At 51.5% G+C, this 22507-nt stretch overlaps 2 protein-coding genes across 3 annotated transcripts; one reads left to right on the top strand and one right to left on the bottom strand.

Annotated features, from left to right (window-relative positions):
* The first annotated feature begins 12 nt into the window (after positions 1 to 12).
* Positions 13 to 13750, top strand: RETSAT (retinol saturase). The gene is made up of 11 exons (XM_030837510.2): positions 13 to 382; positions 2451 to 2633; positions 2960 to 3201; positions 4120 to 4321; positions 4900 to 5097; positions 6859 to 6978; positions 10557 to 10695; positions 10931 to 11040; positions 11116 to 11282; positions 11478 to 11637; positions 11901 to 13750. The coding sequence occupies exons 1-11, from the start codon at positions 34 to 36 to the stop codon at positions 12038 to 12040; spliced, it is 2010 nt and encodes a 669-aa protein (XP_030693370.2). The 5' UTR covers positions 13 to 33; the 3' UTR covers positions 12041 to 13750.
* TGOLN2 (trans-golgi network protein 2) lies at positions 3671 to 22507 on the bottom strand. Of its 2 annotated transcripts, XM_060309298.2 has the most exons (5): positions 22429 to 22507; positions 21515 to 22182; positions 19699 to 19782; positions 5208 to 5273; positions 3671 to 4390 (listed from the first exon to the last, which is right to left on the bottom strand). In XM_060309298.2, exons 1-5 carry the CDS (start codon positions 22472 to 22474, stop codon positions 4298 to 4300), a joined length of 957 nt encoding a protein of 318 aa, XP_060165281.1. In that variant the 5' UTR covers positions 22475 to 22507; the 3' UTR covers positions 3671 to 4297. The 2 variants fall into 2 exon arrangements, with proteins under 2 accessions (XP_060165281.1, XP_030693382.1); XM_030837522.2 differs by lacking the exons at positions 3671 to 4390; positions 5208 to 5273 and adding an exon at positions 17054 to 18442.

Consider the following 22507-nt stretch of genomic DNA (forward strand, 5'->3'; position numbering starts at 1 on the left):
CGCACGGCCCTCCGCGCCTCCAGAGACGTGAGTATGAAGAGCCGCAACGGTCAATCTCCGCCGGAGACTTGGCTTCTGGCCAAAAAGGGCCTGGCTGAGCAGTGGCCAAAGTTGGCAGTGCCTTCCGGGTGCGAGGATAAGCTAACTGGGCAGAGCCGCGGCCGCAGAGCCCGGGCGCAGTCGGAGCGGACAGGTTCCGACGCCAGCGCGATGTGGCTGTTGCTGCTGCCGCTGGCTGCGCTGCTGCTGCTGGCCGTCCTCGGCAAAGTTTGCAAGGGGTTGTTCTCCAGCAGCTCCCCGAACCCCTTCTCCGAGGATGTCAAGCGGCCACCCGCGCCCCTGGTGACCGACAACGAGGCCAGGAAGAAGGTTCTCAAGCAAGGTGAGCGGGAGGGACCCCGGGGTCTGAGGCTGCGCCTGGACATCCTCGCGGGTTAGCGTTCCCCAGATGCAGAGTGATGGGAGGGCTTCTTTGCACGTGGAGGCACCCGCTTTAGAGTCCGCCACTGGCGAGAGCCTTGGTCCCCGCAGGCCCGGGGAATCGTGGCCACACGGGCGCGGGCATCGTCCTCGGCGAGCCAAGTTTTTGGCATAGCCACGCTCAGGCCCTGCCACTTAGTATAGCGGTGGCTAACCGGATAAACAAGAGGTGGCTAACCGGATAAACAAGAGACCCTTCCCCTACTTTGCTTTAAGACCTTAACGTTTTCACTTATCTTCCCCATGGTTTCAGGGACTTGGGAGAGCTGCACAGAAACCTTTATAGGAAATTGCATTTGGCCCATCAAGTGATTTGACTGGTTATGCCTGCTCCCATCTCTTGTTGAAACGAGACTCAACAGGGTGACTCAGGCTCAGAGCTGCTCTTCCATTGACCTGCACTGTCATCTTTAAAAAGTATTTGCGAATTTCCTCTAAGGTTTTAAAGAAAGAGTTCTACTGCTTAAAAAAGAAAAAAGAAAAAAAGAATAACCTGTAAAGAGAATAATCTGTTGATATCCGAGATCTCTCTCACCTGTTCACTTGTAAATTTTAGTATTCTGTGCAACAAGTCTTGCTACACAGTTGGAGACAGTATTGTTCTAAGTGGAAGGGCTATTAGTTTGAACTTCTGAGATCAGAGTTTTAATTGGACTCTGTCACTAATCTGCTGCGAAAACATTAGCAAGTCACTCCATTTATCTGGATTGGTCTAAAAATGAGATGACTAGTTTAACTGTTGCAACTAACAGTTTAAATGACAGTAGAATGGAAAATATCAGAGTGCATAATACATGGTTCTGGTAAGTATTGTGAAACTTCTGTTTCAGGTATTTATATTATATACTAACATATGTTCTGGGATGTGAATATGAAATATATTTTTCACTATAGGTCTTTTAAAAAACATTTGAAAAGTTGAAAGTTTACTGAGTTCCCTAGCAGCTTGAAAAATTCCAAATCTCAGTTCTTCAGGAGTGATCTTTTGTTTAAAAAATATATTTATTTATTTATTCATGGCGATGTTAGGTCTTCGTTAGGTGCATGGGCTTCTCATTGTGGTGGCTTCTCTTGTGGAGCACAGCCTCTAGATGTGTGGGCTTCAGTAGTTGTGGCACGTGGGCTCAGTAGTTGTGGCACATGGGCTCAGTAGTTGTGGCACGTGGGCTCAGTAGTTGTGGCTTGTGGGCTCTAGAGCACAGGCTCAGTACTTGTGGTGCACAGGCTTGGTTGCTCCGCAGCGTGTGGGACCTTCCCGGACCAGGGCTTGAACCCGTGTCCCCTGAATTGGCAGGTGGATTCTTAACCCCTGCGCCACCAGTTAGGAGTGATCTTGAGAGAACAGATCTTGTGTAGGAAGTGCCCATACAGCACCACGGGCTGTCCAGTTTTGTCTTGTTTAGGTGCTTCCTCCTCAACCCCACCTCCACGATTTCTCAGAGCAGCTCTGTCCTGCCTCTGCATCAGGATGTTGAAGAACCATCATCCGACTGGGCTGCTCCACTGCTAACTGCAGACCCTGCATTTTCCAAAGATAACCTGCTTGTGAATGGACCAGTCCATGAGCCAGCAGCCTGCACTGGCCCCGTCCCCCTCCTTGTTTCCTTTCTTCCCTAGCTCGCTCTCTGTCTGCACTTAGGTTTCTCAGCCTGTATTGCAGCATTGTTTTGTTCCTATGATAGTTTGTGGATTTTTTACTTTCTTTGCAAGTAGGAAACATCCCCAGCTACATAGTGGCTTTTCTTAAATCAGTTCAGATCAAACCAAATCACTTTGTTTACCCTGCCTGGCTGGTCCTGAATATTTCCCAGGTAAAATGTTTGAGACATTTTAGTCAGGAGCTCCTTGCCAAACTGCTCTAGAGTTTTCTGGCGTTGTACAGGCTAGAGAATTCTGCCTTGGTTTCCACATCACTGCTCTTTCACTGCCCCCCAAGAAGCCCCCACCTCCATCTCCTCCATCTGCTGCAGCTTTCTCAGCCAGCCGAGTGCCAGAGAAGCTGGATGTGGTGGTCATAGGCAGTGGCTTTGGGGGCCTGGCGGCAGCGGCGATCCTGACCAAAGCTGGCAAGCGAGTTCTGGTGCTGGAACAACATACCAAGGCGGGAGGCTGTTGTCATACGTTTGGACAGAATGGCCTTGAATTTGACACGGGTAAGGCTTCTGTGGAAAAGGGCTGGGAGCTGGTGGTTTGGAGCAGCCATGGTGGGACGATCCTGGGCATTTCTGTGATTTTGGAGGCCCCGTCTTCTCCCTGGGCACCGCTTTCCTTGTCTGACAGCTGTACCCGCCGGCAGCCAAACTGGGCAGGGATTTGGTGGTTTCTGCTGCAACCCCCCTCTACAGAAAGGGTGGGTACCCGCTCTGGGCACAGACTCAGCCCTGCAGGACAACCTCTTTCACCTTGCTTCCTTGTTGGAGCTTTTCCAGGGCTCGATCCCCATATCCCTATGACACTTTGTTTTTCTGTCTCCCAACAGGAATCCATTATATCGGGCGCATGCAGGAGGGCAGCTTTGGCCGTTTTATCTTGGACCAGATCACTGAGGGGCAGTTGGACTGGGCTCCCACGGCCTCTCCCTTTGACATCATGGTACTAGAAGGGCCCAATGGCCGAAAGGAGTTTCCCATGTACAGTGGGGAGAAAGCCTACGTACAGGGCCTCAAGGAGAAGTTTCCCCAGGAGGAAGCTGCCATCGACAAGTATATAAGGCTGGTTAAGGTAACACGGACATGCTGAGGACCCCCTGCTTATTCCCAGCAAGGCTGACCTTCCTCATTAGCGGAGTGATGGGTAAGGGAGGCAGGAAGGAGGAACAGGCCTGTCTGTCTGGAGCTCAGCCTCCACTGGAGTTGGCCTCTGTGCCCCGGGGGCCCTCTGTCTCTGGAGCCTGGGCTCCGCAGCTGCCACTCTCACTCTGGCCTCTGGGGGGCGCTCAGCTCTCCTCCCTGACCACGCTGGCCTCCCTGACCACGCTGGCCTCCCTGACCCACTGGCCTCCCTGTGGTCGTATCACCACTTTTTCACTTCATCTGATTGGGATTATTCACAAGGAATTTGGGCTGGAAACTGAGAAGCAAAAAAGGACTCACCTGAGGGTAGAATGGGAAAAATTCACAGAGTATGGAGTTTTTTGTTTTTTTGTTTATAAATTTATTTACTTTTTTATATTTGGCTGCTTTGGGTCTTCATTGCTGCGCGCGGGCTTTCTCTAGTTGCAGCGAGTTGGGGCTACTCATTGCGGTGCGCGGGCTTCTCATTGCAGTGGCTTCTCTCATTGCGGAGCACGGGCTCTACGCAAGTGGGCTTCAGTAGTTGTGGCATGCGGGCTCAGTAGCTGTGGCTCCCGGGCTTAGTTGCTCCGTGGCATGTGGGATCTTCCCGGACCAGGGATCGAACCCATGTTCCCTAAACTGGCAGGTGGATTCTTAACCACTTTGCCACCAGGGAAGTCCCAAGTACAGAGTTTTTGTTTGTTTGTTTGTTTGTTTGTTTGTTTTCCCAAGTACAGAGTTTTAAAATGCAAATTCAGCCAAGTTCAGCCGGGGCTAAGTGTTGCTGGCCCTCGGGCTATGCAGGCTGTTGGAAAGGTGAGTCAGGAGATGAGATCTGTTCCTCCCTGCTCATTCCCTTCCCCAGGTGGTATCCAGAGGAGTCAGTCATGCCATCTTGTTGAAGATCCTCCCGCTGCTCATGGTTCAGGTCCTCAACAAGTATGGGCTGCTCACCCATTTCTCTTCGTTCCTCCATGCATCCACCCAGAGCCTGGCCGAGGTCCTGCGGGAGCTGCCAGCCTCCCCGGAGCTCCAGGCCGTGCTCAGCTACATCTTTCCCACTTATGGTGGGTACTGGCCTTGGGCCCCAGGCAGCTCCTGGCTCTCAGTCTTCCTTCCTGAGCCTGCTTGGCTGACTGAAATGGAAGAGCACACACCCTCTGGAGCTTATGGAGGAGATGTCTGTCCGCCTCCCTACTGGACACACTGATAAAAATTCCCTTCACCCACGCCCTGGATGACTTTCCTTTCCAACCAAAACTGTCCTCCCTGGCAGCATGACAGTTTGCAGGGAGGACATTCCCAGTGGCCCCAAGACCTGTAAGGTTCCCCGTTCCCCACATTTGGATGGAAACAGGCCCTCTGGCTGCCCTGAGCCCCGGGGATCACTTGGATCCTGGGATGCATAGCCTCAGACCGCGTGTTTTCCTTTTTTTTTTTGGCCATGCCTCACGGCTTGCGGGATCTTAGTTCCCCAACCAGGGATTGAACCCGGGCCCCTGGCAGTGAAAGCACCGAGTCCTAACCCACTGGACCGCCAGGGAATTCCCAAAGGCTGCGTGTTTTCTGATGGGAACCCGTATTCCTTTCTGAACGAAGGTACCGCTGCCCCTCCTGCCTCATCACCCCTTCCTTCCTTCTGTAGGCGTGACCGCCAGCCACACCACCTTTGCCATGCATGCTCTGCTGGTTGACCACTACATAAAAGGGGCCTTTTATCCCCGAGGGGGTTCCAGTGAAATCGCTTTCCACACCATCCCTGTGATTCAGCGGGCCGGGGGTGCTGTCTTGACGAGGGCCCCTGTGCAGAGCATCTTGCTGGACTCAGCTGGGAAAGCCTGCGGTAAGAGCCCTGCATTGTCTTCACAGTCCCTGGCTGGGGTGGGAGAGACCTGGGGTCTCTGGGTGCAGAGCAAAGAAAGCACTGAGGGCAGAAGGTGTAGAAGAACTGACCTCCAAGTCGGGGGTTAAAGCCTGGAATCTGTCCCAGTCTGGGGCTGCCCGGGGATAGCGATTGGCCTGGAAGCAAAAAGGACACGGGAAGGTTAAAGGGTGGCATGGTTCCCAGAGAACAGTATTTCATCATTTATTCAATGGATAAAAATAGTTATCTGGTAATCTAGGACCTCCTGAGTGTAGGGACTGTGTCTTTTTAATCTTTATGTCTATAGACTTTAGCACATAATAGAGTCCAGTAACTGTTTGTTCAGTGACTGATGGAGTGAGTACGTAACCTGGGTGCTCGTAGGGTGGTGTGGAGGCCGGCAGGATGCCCTGCCTTCAATCTGTAAATGGCAGAGTGGGACCCAGACTCTACCCTGGCTCAGGTGTTTGCTGTCACCTGCACAGAGCGTCAAAATCCCACCGTGGATGAACTCTGTGAGGAGAGGCTCTATGCAAGGAAGGACTCTGGTAGACAGAACAGGCCATCCCGGCTGCGGGTGCTTCAGAAGCATCAGCTAAGGGGGCAGAGAGAGGCCTGGGGAAAACAGAGCTGGTGTGACAGTAAATTCACCAGAGGAATCTTTCAAGGAGGAGGTGGTGAGTGGGTAGCCCAGGGCACGCAAAAATCAAGGGAGAAAAGACCGTCAGCGGTCTCCAAGGGCATGTGTGTAGAGGAGACTGGGAAGTTCCCGGTGGTGAGAGGGGGGTGGCTGTCTGATGTGTGAGACTTTCTCTCATGTTCATGAGCAAGTTCTTCCAGCCGTCAGGGGGTCTGTGGACCAAGGTGGGTTTATCAGTTCAATTAAATTCAGTGGTGGATATATTTATTTGTGTTTTTCACGTGCTAGGTGATAAAAGATAAGTAAATCCTAATCTGTAACTCAAGAAGTTTCCAGTCTCACAGGGAAGATGACTGCGCTATAATTAAAGTGCCACATAGAGGCGGGCACCAAGGATGGAGGTGACACAGAGGGTGGTGGAACAGGGAAGGCCTCAGAGGGAGGTCATGAAGGGTGAGAGGAAGCTAGCCAGAGGGGAGGGGTGGTTATTCCAGGCAAGGGGAACAGAATGTGCAGAGGCACAGAGGTATGAAAGAGCTGAGTATTTTTAGGCATCTGAAAATGTTAGGTTGAATCATAAGAGACTGCCACATATATAGGTTAAAAAAACGGTTGACTATCAGCTATTTCATACAGTCCTACCTAATAGTTTAGTGAGAATGGCCAGAGATGAGGCTGGACGCACGAAAGGGACCACATCAGGGAAGGCTGAGACAAGACCTTGGAGTTTAAGTAGAGGTTGAGGTGTCTTTGGAGGATTTTGAAAAGAGCAAGTTGGGACGGGAAGTCTGGCAGCTGTGAAGAAGGGTCTAGGATTCCAGTGAAGGCCTTCAGCCCATGGGCTCTTTCGGGGTTCGTGTGAAGGTTGGTGGGTTGCTCAAGAGAAGCGTGCCCACGCAGGGTGGGGAGAGAGGTAGGAAGCCAGGGCGGGGACCGTGAGCCAAGAGGGCAGCGCTTCAGGATGGTTCCCTCACTTTGCAGTTTGGCCTGGGGCCTGCCCGCTCGGGGTCAATGTGGGAGAGATCTGGGGGGTGGGGAATAGGGACCTTTCTCATCCTCCTGGAGCTTACAGAACCTCAGCCAAGCTCTTGTGCCTGCAGGTGTCACTGTGAAGAAGGGTCAGGAGCTGGTGAGCATCTATTGCCCTGTCGTGATCTCCAACGCAGGATTATTCAACACCTATGAGTACCTGTTGCCAGAGAAGGCCCGCTGTCTGCCAGGTAAACGACTGGGCTGCATCACTGTCCTCCAGGTGCCCCAGGCCTGCCCTCTGCAACCAGCTGGCTCAGCCTGGCTGATGCTTCCCCCAGCATTAGCACTGCCCTTTGACCCTCCATAGGCAGAAAAGGTGAGCACACCGGTTTCTAACATCCGTTCCCAGAAGGCCTCTGTTTAGGGGGTGGCATCAACTTCCTTTGTATCACATCCTCCCCAAAGACCCTTTGGTCCTTATCTCTCATTTCATTCTTGGCATATTTGCTCCCTTTCCCCTTATCACCTCAACCATGTTTCCCTTTCCTCTTTCAAGTCTCCAGTCCTAGTTGCCCATTTCCAGTTTCCCTAGATCTTAGATCATCTCTCTGCTAGTCCATGATGGTGGGTTGAGTCCTAAAGGAACGTTTCTTGGACTTTCACTGAGTTTGCCCTATGAATCCTGCTTCCTTCCTTAGTTTCTCACTTATTTTGAGTGGGGAAGCCTGATCTGACATTGTTGGTAAGGGGAGCCAAGGCTGGCGTGGAGAAGAAGGCCTTGATAATATTGTTGTGGGCCTGCCTCTTCAGGAAGCAGCTCTGTATTGGTGCCGAGGCTGCAGGAGTATCCTCCGCTCCGTGAGCCCTGAACTCAAAATAAGCCTCAGTCTAGTCATCTCCACTGATACGCCGCGTCCAAAACGAAAAGCCTGTTTTTGTTCTTGCCTTGATCCTTGGCCACTGGGTAGAGGGCTCGTCACCCTAATGGTGATGGCTGGGGAAACAGAGGCACACAGGTGAATAACTGCCCAAGGCCACCCAGCTGGAGGTGGCCAAGCTGAGAGGAGAAGGCTGGTGTGTCTGACTCCTAAGCCTGGGCTGCTGGCCTGCTCTGGGCTGGGAAGCATGGGGCTTCCAGAGCGAAGGCCTCACTTGAAGGGGCAGGAGAGCAGGTCGGCCCACAAGGAACAGAGTGGCTGAGCCAAGGTTAGCTGAGACGTCACCATTTGGAAATGTAGCTGGCAGCTCCCCATGTGATTGAGGGGAGGAGGCCGCTGGCTGGGAGGGGACCGGCGATCCTGGAGGGTGAGGCAGAGGCATCTGCGTAAAGGCCTCTGGCTGGGGTGGGGAGTAGGGAGCCACTCACGATGAGTTTGGGGTGGAAACCCCGGACTTCACTGGTGCCCGGGGAGGAGCGCTGTGGAAAGAGCGCTCCGCCCCAGAGGGCGGGCCCAGGGATGTGGGTTCAGTAGAAAAGTGAGGCCTTGGATTTCCTGGTGGGGGAGAGGGTGGGTGGCCGTCATGATTGTCTCTGAGGTACAGGCCATGTGCTCCTGGGAACTGGCCTCCTCAGCCCTCTGCCTCACTTAGCTGGGCCTCGGCCGGCACCTGCTGCCAGCAGGGGCCTCCCCTCTCTCAGGCCGGGTGAGCTGAGTGGGGTGGGGCAGAGACCGCCCGGTGGCCTTTGGTACTTCGTGCCTCCCTCTCTCCCAGGACCTCTGAACCCTGACACTGTCCCCTGACGGGCCCAGTGTTCCCCCAGGCCCGCCTTCTCTCCAGGCAGCCATGCCACAGACTTAGCTGCCGAGCTTGCCTCCCTTCACTGGCGGAAGCAGCTTCCACTGCTCTTACGTATCCCAGCCCTGAAGACAGTCTCATGTGCCAGCCCCTACCTGCCTGAAGGACCAGCTGCCTCTCTCGAGCGGGAGCTGCATGAATCCCAGTTTGAGAGCATTTCAGACAGTGGCAGCAGTGATGCTTAACTCAGAGACCCCAGGTGCTGGGATTCCTACGTTTCCAGCTGTTTGGGGGTAGAGATTCTCACAGTTCTGTCTCCCTCTCAGAGATGGGAACGGGATATCTGGTGGCCTTGGGGACAGGCAGTGCTAGTTGGGGTCGAGGGTGGAGGTGGGGTGGTCAGGCAGGGGGAGCCTTTGTGAACAGGAGTGCCTTTCTTAAATTCCACGGCTGAGCTTTGAGGAGGGTAGTTTGGAGAGGAGGTGTTTTGAGTAGGGAAGACTAGTTTGACAAAATCAGTAGGGGAGCTAAGGCTGGTGTGGAGAAGCAGGGCTTGGTCTCATCGTCGTGTGCCTGATTTGAGACCCAAGGTTCTGTTTTTCTGCCAGGTGGGTGGCTCCTGGACCCCTTCCTTCTAGCTGGGGAAAGGGACAGGAGGGGCTGGGTGGAGGTGATGGCTGTGCTAAGGGGCTTCTGAAGACCTGGGGGTATCACTCCTGGGCCCCTGGTTCTCTCTGTGCCCACCCTGCCCCACCTGGAAAGGGGGTGCCCACAGCTGTGGTTCCCCAACGATGCTGGGACCCAGGGGAGAAGGTGCTCCTGACTTTCCAGGGCAATTACTACTACTCACCACATCCCCTGCCCCGCCTCGGCACTCCCACAGCTGGGCGGCTCGGCTCTCCCACAGCTGGGTGTCATATGCCCGTTGTCCTACTGTAATTGTTACAACGCCCCCTTGACTCTCAGAAGTGGCCTGTTCTGGATGATAAGTTTTATGGTCACCCTCCCCGTAGCACTCAGGTCTTCGCAGCCTCTAATAGGAGAGCCAGCTTCTTCAGGAAAGTGGACAGTGGACAGGCATCACGTCCGATTCCTTGCAGTGTTCCCAAGGCCTCGCAGAGGATCCAGCGCATTTCAGGTCCTCAACAAATATTTGTTACATGAATTAAGCAGAGCAGCCAGTGGCGACTTATCCCTCAGGCAGAGGCTGGAAATGGTCCTGGCAATGGGAACAAAGGATAAGACTCCGGGGCTTCCCTGGTGGCGCAGTGGTTGAGAGTCCGCCTGCCGATGCAGGGGACACGGGTTCGTGTCCCGGTCCGGGAAGATCCCACATGCCGCGGAGCAGCTGGACCCGTGAGCCATGGCCGCTGAGCCTGCGCGTCCGGAGCCTGTGCTCCGCAACGGGAGAGGCCACAGCAGTGAGAGGCCCGCGTACCGCCAAAAAAAAAAAAAAAAAAAAAAGGATAAGACTCTGTGGGAGCAACTTCCAGAAAACTGGTCTGGGCTCAGCTGTTGAGAGGTGGGAATGCCCAGTGGCTTCGGTCCAGGGGACCAGAGGCTCCCACGGTGCCTGGTGCCTTCCTCCTCAGTGCTGTTCTTCCCTCCTCCCCAGATGAACCCTGAAATGCCAAGTGCCAGTGATGCCATTTGCATCTGTTCATCTGCATCACTTACCATTTTAAGGCCTTGTGCTGACTGTTCAGCACAGGAGGAATTATGCATATTCAGTCATTAGATGGTTTGTATTCAACTTAATACCGAAGCCAAGGCTTACAACCAAATACTGTTCCTAGCCGTGGTCTTTGTAGTGCAGAGCCCGTCATCCGCTCATAGCTGAGACATTAAGGGGACGATGGGAGGCACTGAGCAGCTCAGAGAGCCAGGCGTCACTCACTGCTCCTCAAGGCGCTCAGAGCAGAAGTCTGAGGCCGTGGCCTCCACAGGCAGGAGACCAAAGAGCAGGCCCCTGCCAGGTCGAGTTGTCCAAACGTCTGAGGCTGCAGATGAGGTGAGTGGGCGTCCGCAGGCTCCCGGGGCAGGGGCAGCAGTTGGTGGCCTTGTTCACGCGGCCCTGCCGCCTCTGCAGGTGTGAAGCGGCAGCTGGGGATGGTGCGGCCCGGCTTGAGCATGTTCTCTGTCTTCATCTGCCTCCGAGGCACCAAGAAGGACCTGGGGCTGCCGTCTACCAACTACTACGTTTATTTTGATACAGACATGGACATGGCGTAAGGCGTGGGTGTGCGTGTGTGGGGAGGGTGCCCTCCCCTGATGCTGGGGGAGAAGCAGCAGGATGCAGGATGGGAGGAAATGGGCAAGAATCTACTCCCAAAGGGCTTTTCCCTACCTAGGCTGTGCCTTGGCCTCATCCCTTCGGGGATACCTGGGGGTGACCTACCCTCGGGGTGGTGCTGTTGGCTGCAGGGAACAAGGCCGGGACCGACAGCCCCTCTCCTCCCCCAGGATGGAGCACTACCTCTCTCTGCCTGCGGACAAGGCTGTAGAGCACATGCCCGTTCTCTTCATTACTTTCCCGTCGGCCAAGGACCCGTCGTGGGAGGACCGGTTTTCAGGTGGGGCTTGAGGTTCGGGGGCGGGGGCTTGGGCGGGGCAGGGGCAGCAGTAGTGACCCCGCCCTGCATCCCCAGGCCGCTCCACAGGGGTCGTGCTGGTGCCCACCTCCTATGAGTGGTTCGAGGAGTGGCGGGACGAGCCCCAGGGAAAGCGGAGCAGCGGCTACGAGACCCTCAAGAGCTCCTTTGTTGAAGCCGCTCTGTTGGTCGTCCTGAAGCTCTTCCCACAGCTGGAGGGGAAGGTAGGAGGACAGACTTCTGTGGCTGGTGCATCTCTACCCTTTCTTTGGGGCAGGGGAACCAGGCCTGGGCTGACTGAGCTCCAGGAAAGGATAGGGAGCCCGTGCCGGCAGGCAGCTCGTGCAGGGGCAGGAAAGGAGGTGAGGGTCTCACAAGGTCCCACTCCCACTCTTCGGCTGCCTCTTTTGCCTCCTCAGGTGGACAGTGTGACTGGAGGGTCCCCGTTGACAAATCAGTTCTACCTGGCAGCTCCCCGGGGGGCCTGCTACGGGGCTGACCACGACCTGGGCCGCCTGCATCCTGGTGCGATGGCCTCCATGAGGGCCCAGAGCCCCATCCCCAACCTCTACCTGACAGGTACACTCACTGCTGCATTTTGCCAGGACCTGAGACCCTGGGCTTCCCTGTCACCCAGAGTCCTCCATTCTTGCCCTCAGATCCTGCTGCCCCCTGCAGCCTCCCACACCCTGAGCTGGGCTGCCTCGGCAGCTGTGGACCCTGGTCCTGGTCCTGGTCTGAAGCCATCTCTGGGCGGCCCTGGCCCAGGGGCTCTTGTCCATCCCTGTCCCCCACTTGGGGGGGGGCAGCAGTGCACACGGGCCTCTGCTTTTGTCTCCTAGGCCAGGATGTCTTCACCTGTGGGTTGATGGGAGCCCTGCAAGGGGCCCTGCTGTGCAGCAGCGCCATCCTGAAGCGGAACCTGTACTCAGATCTTCAGAAGCTTGGCTCAAGGGTCCAGGCACAGAAGAAGAAGAAGTAGTTTGGTCAGGGATGAGTCAGAGGAAATTTGGCCAGTGCTCCGGCACAGCCCCTGACTTACCCATGTCTTTCTGATCACGTAAAGTACTCGTTTTTAATTTCTGAATAAGAGTCCGACGCAGAAGTGTAGCATAGATGGCGCTTTTTTTTTTTTTTTTGGCTGTGCTGCACAGCATGTGGGATCTTACCCCGACCAGGGATTGAAGTCCGTGCCCTCTGCAGTGGGAGTGCAGACTCTTAACCACTGGACTGTCAGGGAAGTCCCTAGATGGTGATTCTTAAACTGAAGCTCTTCCAGCCAGGCAGGTGGTGATCCTTCATACCTTTTTTTTTTTTTTTTGCGGTACGCGGGCCTCTCACTGTTGTGGCCTCTCCCGTTGCGGAGCACAGGCTCGGGACGCGCAGGCTCAGCGGCCATGGCTCACGGGCCCAGCCGTTCCGCAGCATGTGGGATCTTCCCGGACCGGGGCAGGAACCCGTGTCCCCTGCATCGGCAGGCGGACTCTCAACCACTGAGCCACCAGGGAAGCCCCTTTCATACCTTTTATAACATGCTGTCTCTACAAAAGGCCCAGCGTGGGTTACTGACTTGGGTGACTTTAATGGTTCATCAGGCAGCGCTCTGCATCCCGCACCCACACCTCCTAACTCAGAGCCATCAAACCAAATATTCTTTGGTCAGGTGGCCAGAACCCTTGAGAGTGTGGGGCGGCTGAAGCAGGGTGGTCCCACTGGCCCGAGGCTTCTCTTCCCATTCCCCCTTAGTGCCTCTCCGCGGGCGTCCTACACAGCGGAGGGAGGGTGCCTGATGAGCACGGTTTGGGTTGTAGTTCCATAGGTTGAGGCTTCAGATCCCATTTTTCTGGCTCCACTGGCTTTCAGCGGGTGGGGAACCGCCTGTGATAGGGTCCATGTGGACGTGGGGGCAGGGGGCTGACAGGACGCATTAGTTAGCAAGGTGTATGTTACAGAAGAACATCCAATGCGCATGCAGCCAGGGCCTGGGCTCGTCTTCCTTATGATCGGGGTTAAATTGGGTTCTCACCATGCCAGCATCAAGGTACCCTCCCAGACCTCAGGGCCTGAGCCTCGAGACTTAGCTTCCTAAAATACACAGCGAGACGGGGGCGTTCGCTGTCAGGGCAGAGGCCTGGAAAGACAACTTCACTGGGGTTGATGCAGGTGGAGAGAGCTTTCAAGCCAAGGGTACAGCAAAGGACGAGCCCTAAGAGGTAACGAGTGTATTATGACAAGAAGCCCAGCTACTCCCAACCTAGGACAAGGGCTGCCTGGTGAGGAGGAGGAGGTTGGCAGGCAGTCAATCAGAACATGGAAAATTACAGACCACGTGCAAAGCTTGGGAATGCGTTTCCGGTATATTGGTTCTTACGTGGGGATTGGGTGGGAAGGTGAGTGAAGGCTAAAGGTTTAAAAAAAAAATGACCTTCCACTTACGTTAGGCCTTATTTTAATCAATTTCAATACAGTACTAATAAATTTATTAAGGGGGATTAAGAGGTACAATATAATCAATAATACTGAAATAACTTTGTATGGTGACAGATGGTTACTAGACTTACTGTGTTCAATTTGCAATGTATACAGATATCGAATCACTATGTTGTACACCTGAAACTAATATAATGTCGTATATCGACTGCTTTTTAAAAAATAAGGAGAAAAATTAAATTTAATGATTTTAGAGCTTTAACATTTGAAATTTATTTTGGTTTCTGTGCAGAGATACATAACTACGTGGTGACGGCATTCATAAAAGCTAGGTAAAACATTATATGTGGAAAAATACTTGTCATTAGACCAAATAGGCTTTTTTTTAAAAAAAATATTTATTTATTTATTTGGCTGTGCCAGGTCTTAGTTGCAACATGCAGGACCTTCACTGCCTCGTATGGGATCTTTGTTGCGGCATGCTGGATCTTTTTAGTTGTGGCACGTGGGAACTTCAGTTGCGGCATGCGAACTCTTAGTTGCGGCATGTGGGATCTAGTTCCCTAACCAGGGATCGAACCCAGGCCCCCTGCATTGGGAGCGTGGAGCCTTAGCCACTGGACCACCAGGGAAGTCCCCAAATAAGCTTTAAAGAAATAAAATTAAGTGATTATCATTAAGTTACAAGGTGGAAATACAAAACATTGCAAAACAGTAGTATCCTGCTAATTGGGTAAACAAAAAAAGAAGGGAAACAATTTCAACAATCAACCATTTATTGAACATGTTAGACTTCTGAATTAAAAGGATATCGACAAGTGTGACTTGTTGGCAGCTTGAAACACTATACAGCTCAGACCCAATGCCTTTACAGAGGAGTTTCTAGATCGGGATATTTAGGAAATTCACACGTGACTTAAGAAACTGAGGTGAGATTCAGCCTTGGTTCTGGATGTATAGTTCAATTAAACTTGAGAATCTCTTCTCAGGATTCTTTCTTAAGCAAGACAATGCCAAACGCAACTGTCCCAGCGAGAGTTTTTACAAAACAGCTGGCAGAAGTACAGGGTCTGGTGTATGGCATACTCGTCTTCCCTGTTCAAATGATTCAGAACATGTGCAAAGCGTGCTAGCTTTCATCACACATGCAGCATTACATAACAAGTTACCCTGCAAAAATGAGGGGCAGGCTTTTGAATTAAATGACATGAAATGGGAGAAGAAAATGAGAATCATTATCGGGAATTTTAGAGGTTTAGAGTTCGTCACCAAAAGTTTCATTGAAAGCCATTATGTGAAAAGAAATGTCAGTGTGTACATAGCTAGTTGTCAGGTCTTTCTGAGTTATCTTAGCCTTTCTAGGTAGACTAGCCTTCCACTCCCACAGAGTCCAGAGGTAGACTCTTCAAATAATTCTGAAGCACAGATTCCTCCAAATAGAAACCACCCTGCCACCAAAAACTGGGGCCAGGAAAGGAAGCACAGAGCCATCTGGATAGGGCACCTCTCATGCCCGCCTCCCCGCGCCCCCCCCCCACAGCTGGAGAGATCCTCCCCTCCCCCACCAGGCCACCCTCATCTGCACAATCTCTAGGAAAACATGCTTCAAAGAGTCTATCTTCAAAAAGACAACTACCCAGAAAACAACTTTTCCTTTGTTGTGGGAGATTTCTTTCAGTGCAATTTCTAAAGTGAAACTTAAATTCTTTTGTACTCTTTCACACAAGAAACCTACTTCTCAGAGGCTCAAGAAGTGAAGCTTTGCAGACGCTACAACAATACTTAGGCGTCCACTTGGTGCCAACCGACTTGGGGCCTGAAACCAACCTTGCTTTCTGCTCTCCTCCTTACTATCAATGTCCATCAGTGAGGGACAGCAACCAGTAGCCAGAAAGAGCCGTGTGAGACCTAAGTCACAGCCAGATGTCCTGAACAAAGAACATGTCTCCTTTGCAAGAAGAAACTGAACTCAAGTCCCCGGGGACTGTCCCGTGTTAGGCAGATACGCAGGTGGCGCCCTGGGTGCTCCTGAAGGAGCTTCATTTTCTTGGGGAGACCAGACAGAGATGGCAGATACCGGCTGCCCTGTTTTGCTCAAGTTCCAAAATGTGTGAGTGGCATTACCAGGAGCTATTATAGTAAAATGGAAAGAGCCAATCACGCGGGGCAGGGGAGTCAGGAAGGTGCATGGGCAAACGTGAGCTGGGCCCTGAGGAAACAGGTTTCGGGGAGGCAAGGGAAAGAAGAGAAGGTGGGGGGACGCGCCCTAACTGGAAAACAGCCACCGGAAGCCAGGGACTGGAGGACGCAGCAAGGACGAAAAGGCACAGAGGCCTGGACGGGCCCGACAAGAGGGACCTTTGGCCCAGCGAGGATGCAGGGAAAGACAGGCAGGACAGTGCCGGCCTGCGGAGCCCTGAACACCAGAGTCCACGAACTTGATTCTCGAAGCCACGAGACACGCTTCAGATCACGGCAAGTACTCTGGAAAGATCACTCTGCTCTCTTCGCATACACAAAAAATGGACAGAAGACCAATTAAGGTGGCTCTTGGGAAAAAAAAAAATCTAGGAGAGAAGTGGAATGGGTGGCAGTGTGGGTGGGGCAGGGAAACAAGGAAAATGGAGACTGTAGCTGGAGATGGTTCTCTAAAAATGGGTAGGACTTTCGTGACAAGACATAAAAACGGCACAAGTCTGCAGTTTGGAGTTGAGGTGATTAAAGAGATTGGGCAGTTGAGAGGGGCAGCTTAAGGGGCAGAAGAGAGAAATTCCGTTTCAGTGACAATAGGATGACCAAGCTGAAATATTCAGCACACGGCAGGACTGGGTTCTTTGGGAACTAGGCCAAGGATAAAAACTTGGGAGTCACTCACTCAGAGGATAAAGAATGGATGAGTTTCTAGGGAAACAAAGGAAAAGACAAAGACCTGTCTTGGAGGGCCTTCTCCTCCACCAGCACAGGGTAAGACAAAGGAGTTCTCAGAAGCCAGGACAGAGAGACCAGAAGAGGGGAAGTTTGATTTGATGGTCTAAGTGTCCAATTCTATCAGGGACAAGACTGAGCTTTGAGAACAAGCCACTGGATCTGGGGATCTGAACCTCTGGGAAACCATTATTAGCAGGAAGACAAGGACCAAAGTGACTCTGTAAAGGTTATGAGGAAGATACACGGCAAGGGAATGGAAGCTGGACCACAAATAGGATGAATGGGATTGGGGAATCTGGGCATGCACGAAGACGGAAGGAAAGGGGTGAGTGGAGACAGGAAGAAAGAGAAAACATTAGAGGGGAGGAAGAAAGGCAGGGAAAGGGGAGACAGAAAAGGGAATAAATAACCATGGTCTTAGGGGATGATGCCAAGAAGAGTCCTCATTCCTTACCTCTACAGATGTTACCTGCAGAGAATGAAAGTCTCAACTCAAAGTCACGGGCTGTTTTAAGCGAGGTGGAAGATACCATGACAAACAGGATGGCCCCTTCTTCCTCCAGACTTCTTCGATGGCCTACAATTCATCCCGTTCCTCTCACTTCCCACATTCTTTGCATTTCCCTGAGATCAGCTATTCTCTTTCAGTTTTTTTTTTTTCCCCCCCAGAAACAACTCTCTTTAGGCTCTTGATAATAGGGTAGCACAACTAGAACAGATTTAAATAAAACAATAAGCTGATCCAAAACACTACCCTCCGTTATGTCAGGGGAACTCTCTGAGTTTCTTTTTTTTTTTTTTTTTAATATTTATTCATTTATTTGGCTGCACTGGGTCTTAGTTGCAGAATGCGGGATCTAGTTCCCCAACCAGGGATCGAACCCGGGCCCCCTGCATTGGGAGCAAGGAGTCTTAACCACTGGACCACCAGGGAAGTCCCCTGAGTTTCTTAAATTTTAATAATCCCTGACATGGGACAGAAGGAGAATTTTTACTAATTAGCCTTGGCGTTTTTTATCAGATAAGAGGACCATTAACTAGATTCAGGTAAAGGAGGGAGTATAGTCAGTTTGTAAATGTAAGTCTATTTTAGGCAACAAAGGCAAAATAGAGTTTGTGGGAAACGTGTTTCATAAAAGCCCTTCGAAATTTTTAGACCCAAACCAAACAGTCCTTGCTTTCTTCCCCAAGGCATGAACTCACCCTCCTTCAAAAAGTTTCTGTAATGATGGTGAGTAGGGATGAACACAATGTTTCAATAATCGTAACTGTGATTTTTAAAACATCTGTGATGGGCATAGTGGCTTTACAGCTTTCCTCCCAGAACCCCCAAGTTCAGTTTTCTGCTCAGTACAACTAAATGGAAGTGGCTTCACTTCGTCTTAAATAATATGAAAATGTCAGAAGAACGTGAAGAGCTTGCACTAGGCAGGCTGGACTCGCAGGCAGTAAAGCATGTTTTTTAGCTGCAGTTTTGGTTTGCTGCTGAAGCCTTTGAAGAGAATCGTGTTCAAAGGAGCCCTTTGCCCATCAGCATTCACTACATTCTACATCTTTTGTAGGGCACATCCCCGCAAAGGGAGAGGCCTTGGTAGAAACAGACTACAGCCTGTAGTTTTCTCCTAGGTCCGCGAAGGTAAGTAGTGGCGAGTGCAATGCTGTTTTCAAGGGCTAACTTTACGACAGGGCCAAGACCCGAGGGAGGGCAGTCAGCAGCAGTCACCTGCCCAGGGCTGAGGTCTCCCTTTGGTCACAGCTGGAAACGCCCACATGCTTCCCTACTCACACTCAGGGGGACAGGCTGGAAGACACCAGCATAAATAACGGGAACACAGGAGGACAAGTTCGCCAAAGTGCAGGTGCAAAACCCAAAGCAATCCCCCCTGCCTCTGCCAGCCCCGACTTGTCACCAAACCCTAGAGGAGGGGGTGTGTCTCTTAGGTCACAGTAGTTTTCTCTTCATTTTTCTTGATTTAGAAACAAATCAGCAGGGAGGACAAGGTTCTCAAGAACAGAAAAATCAAATCTGAAACAAGAGCAATACAATCTATTGGTAACATTCATCTTTTTCCAAAGGAATATACCTCACTGCTATGACCTTGGGGTGGGAGGTGGCGGGGGCAAGATCTTATGGGAGTTGAAGTTCAGGAGAAAAATTCAAAATTAAGACAAACTGACCCTCCACCATACAAACAGCAACTGATAAAACAATAGCACATAAAATTATTTTAAAAGTCAGTTTGAAATAAAACAAACACTAGGAAGATACATACTTGGTGGAGGGCATATGGGAATCTTGGGCGTCTACTGTGCACCATCCTATATTGTTTTGAATTGTTTACATGCACTTTTTTTTTAATCAGAAAAAAATTATAACAAAGGGGAAAAGAAATCCTTGAAGTCAATTATCTGAGAAGGTTCTAGGCCAGAGTTATATTGTGCAGCTGACCTACTGGGCTAGCAAACAAAGAGATTCTGAGCTGCGCGGCTTATTTTGTAACTGGTATGCGGACTGTGTTCCCTGTGGGAAGTCGGGCACCAACCACTCTTTACCAGTGTCCTGGCTGTGGCTGCACAGAGGGAGGGCGGGCGCATGCCGGCAGCAAGGCAGTGTGTCCCCACGCAGGCAGGCTGCCTCTGGGGTGGAAGGAGGGCTTTGCTTTCTGGCAGAGGCCTGGGCTGGCCGCACTCAGGAAGTCTATTTGCAGGGCTGATCTAGGGAGCTGGAAGCTCCCAGATCCTACATTTCTGGATTTGTTTGCTTCCAGGGCGTGTGGCCTAGTGCTTTACGACCCGGAGTGTGGATCCAGCAGCCTGTGGTGTCACCTGGAAACTCCCTAGAAATGAAGAAACATAGGCTCACCCCATACAGAGTTTGCTTTTTTTTTTTAATCACAATTCCTAGGGTGAGTCACATGCCTATGAAAATTTGCGAAGTGCTGATAGAGTGTGAAAAGTACAGGCTGGGAGCCAAGGGAGTTGCCCTCAGGTCTTCCCTCATTTCTCACAGGAACTTGTAGTGGGAACTTAGGGGAAAAAATCATAATGTTTCTGGGCCTGAGCTTCCTCATCTGTTGAAGGAAGAAGCTGTTGCAGAGGCCTTGAGAATCTCTTCTAGCTCGAACATCACAGACATGTTCACATGAATGTCTATATGTTGTGGTCTGAAAAGGGCGGGGCAGTGGCAACAGCACCCCAGAATCAGCTGCTGCTGCCGCCATGCCAAACACAAGCCCACTGCTGGGCCCATGTGAGACTGCATATCCCTCCTTCCTTCCTTACCTTTTGGTCCAAACGCTGGTAGTCACTGGCCTTTGGCCGCCGTGTAACTTTGGACCTTTTTCCTTCCAGGACGAAAGCAATAATCTGGGGAAAGGAACAAGTCAGAGATTAACAAGTGACTCTCTAATGACATATTTCAGTCTCTGAAATCAGAGGTAATCACGTGGTGGCCCTAATGACCCTGACAGTAAAAAGAGCAGGACATCCACAGAAAGGCCCTATTAACAATTATAAGGAGGACAGGGCCTAGTTACATCAGAATCCTTTATACTGCTAAACAGGAAATGAGAGATGCAGGAGGGCTCTTCTGGGCTCTAGCTTGTGGTGGTCTGTATGATTTACTCAAGAGCACTTGGTGAAAAGAACCGCCAGCTCCTCCCCAACTTAGCCTCCTCCAGGCTGACCCATCCACCCTCCTTTTATTTTAATATTAAGCAATAATTAATGTGCAGATAAGATAATTAACTTATCTGCAAATGTACTCTTTCACCCCACACTTTGCTTCATCTTAACCTTACCACTCTCATTTCATACCTAAGGTTACTCTCCATGAGGAGCACTTGGATGTAGAATAAGGAACGTACCACTTTTTTGTGTATGTGTGGCCGTGTTGTGAGGCATGCAGGATCTTAGTTCCCTGACCAGGGATCAAACCCATGCCCCCTGCAGTGAAAGTGCAGCGCCTTAAGCGCTGGACTTCCAGGGAATTCCCAGGAATTCCCACTTTTACTAAATGTCTTCCCTCATTTCTCACAGCCCTAGGCCTTATGGCTATCATGAATTGGATCCTTCAATTTTAACCAGCTTACAGAAACTACTAAATTCTTAGGGCTGAATAAGAAATGAAATCATTTTGGGAAAAGAATCTGAAAATGAATATATATACATATAACTGAATCACTGTGCTGTACACCTGAAACTAGCACGACATTGTAAATCAACTACACTTCAATTAAAAAAAAAAAAGGAATGCAATCATTTTGTCCTTAGAGTGGTTACTAAGCAACACAACAAACCCTGCTGAAGTAAATGATGAGTGTATCCATGCAATTTCTGGCCTTTCGTCTAATCAGAAACTCAACTGACTGCAGAAAATATAGTCCCTGGGCTCTCTGCTGTTGGTGTTGAAGACTATGTAACCATTCTTTCTGCCACTGCACATGGAAAACAAAAGCTTGGGAAAGGAAGCTAGAAATAATAAGACAGGAAGCACTGTCTTTTTGAGAGGGGAAACAGGAAGATAAGGGCTCTAACTACTTACAGACTGTCAGGTACTCGGGTCCTCTCAGGCTGTGACAGATTGTAAGTTCCAAGATAACGGGAGGAGACCCTAATTTGGGTCAGAGCATAATAACGTCCTAAACTTGGCACCTGACGCAACAACAGAAGGCACTCAGAGGAAACAGACATGAAAATATATGATTTCTGAAAGAAGAATAAAGAACCCTAGCAGGGTCTCAGAAAAAACTGAAGTTTGTTTTTAAATTCCTAGTGCTTACAGGCAGATGAGTGATGGATACCCACACTCCAAGCTTTCAGGATGGAGGAAATCCCATCCCTCCTCTTTTTTTTCTTTTTTTTTTTTTTTTTTGCAGTAGGCGGGCCTCTCACTGTTGTGGCCTCTCCCGCTGCGGAGCACAGGCTCCGGACGCGCAGGCTCAGCGGCCATGGCTCATGGGCCCAGCCGCTCCGCGGCATGTGGGATCTTCCCGGACCGGGGCACGAACCCGTGTCCCCTGCATCGGCAGGCGGACTCTCAGCCACTGCGCCACCAGGGAAGCCCCCATTCCTCCTCTTAAAGCAACTCTTGACTTACCTTCCGCTTATTGTGGTAGGCAATATAGAGGACAGCAACGAGAATGGCTGCTGTCACCAGATATGCAAAGAAGTGGCTGCTCTCTGCACTGGAACTTCCAAGATTATCCTTATAACGGTCACCCTTCTCCCTACTCCGGGAATTCAAAACTGTGCTTCCACGGTTCTCACTGGAGGCAGGGCCAGGCATTTCTTTCTCGTCTTTGGGCGGTGCACCCTCTTCAGGCTCTGTATCCCCTTCCTCAGTCTCCTTGGGCTCCTCATCTTCAGGTGGTTCTAAAGACTTACCTCCTTCCTCCTGCTGGGTAGAAGAGCGGTCAGAGTCTAGCAATACTTTTCCCCCAGATTCAGTTCTGGAAGGCTGCAGAGCTTTGTCAGTTACTGTGTTTAAATCGGACTTGGTGGGCTCCTTGTTATCAGAAGAGGGGCTGGAGACCGACTTGGTGGACTGGTCTCTGGAGGAATTGCCAAGGCGGCCATTCTTGTGCTGCAGCTCGGGTTCCGAACTGCCAGGGACGTCTTTCGTGGCACTCCGATTCAGAGGGGGTCTGTCATTGTGTCCTTGCTCAGGCTGCAGGTTCAACGTGAGCTTGGAGTCTCTTGTAGAAGCCGGACTTGTCCTCGGAGCGACTGCTGAGGAGACTGGCAAAGAAGTGGGCTGCGTGGAGCCTGAAACAGAGAAACCGTCTGGCTGAAGAGAGGCAGGCGGAGAGGAAGGAAACCTCAGAACGTTGCAACGGGCAAACAGAGGAAGGGGCTGATGGCGAGCGGAGGGGTGGCGAGGGTCGGGCAGGGAAGAAGTGAGGTCAGGTGGCGACCGGCCACGGTGCGTATTGGTGGGCCTGGCGGCGTGACTGGGATTAGTGGAGGTGGGTCGAGGAGTTGTTGTGGGAGGCGGGGTGGGGGGGGCCTTACCCGCCGCTGCGAAGCTCAGCAAGACGAACACAACCCGTAAACTCATCCTGCACAGACTGCGCTTCCGCCCTCTACTGCT

Source organism: Globicephala melas, chromosome 12 (genome assembly GCF_963455315.2).
Source record: "Globicephala melas chromosome 12, mGloMel1.2, whole genome shotgun sequence".
Lineage (NCBI taxonomy): Eukaryota > Metazoa > Chordata > Mammalia > Artiodactyla > Delphinidae > Globicephala > Globicephala melas.

Excerpts from the sequence above, each read along its gene's own strand:
- RETSAT (XM_030837510.2), top strand. The coding sequence starts at position 34 with ATGAAGAGCCGCAACGGTCAATCTCCGCCGGAGACTTGGCTTCTGGCC. Across the intron at positions 383-2,450 it reads GAAGAAGGTTCTCAAGCAAG|CTTTCTCAGCCAGCCGAGTG; the intron begins GTGAGCGGGAGG and ends CATCTGCTGCAG. Across the intron at positions 11,638-11,900 it reads CCCCAACCTCTACCTGACAG|GCCAGGATGTCTTCACCTGT; the intron begins GTACACTCACTG and ends TTTGTCTCCTAG.
- TGOLN2 (XM_060309298.2), bottom strand. The coding sequence starts at position 22,474 with ATGAGTTTACGGGTTGTGTTCGTCTTGCTGAGCTTCGCAGCGGCGG. Across the intron at positions 19,783-21,514 it reads CCTACCACAATAAGCGGAAG|ATTATTGCTTTCGTCCTGGA; the intron begins GTAAGTCAAGAG and ends TCCTTTCCCCAG. Across the intron at positions 4,391-5,207 it reads CTTTAACCCCCGACTTGGAG|TCAGCCAAGCAGGCTCAGGA; the intron begins GTCAGTTCTTCT and ends CTTCCATTTCAG.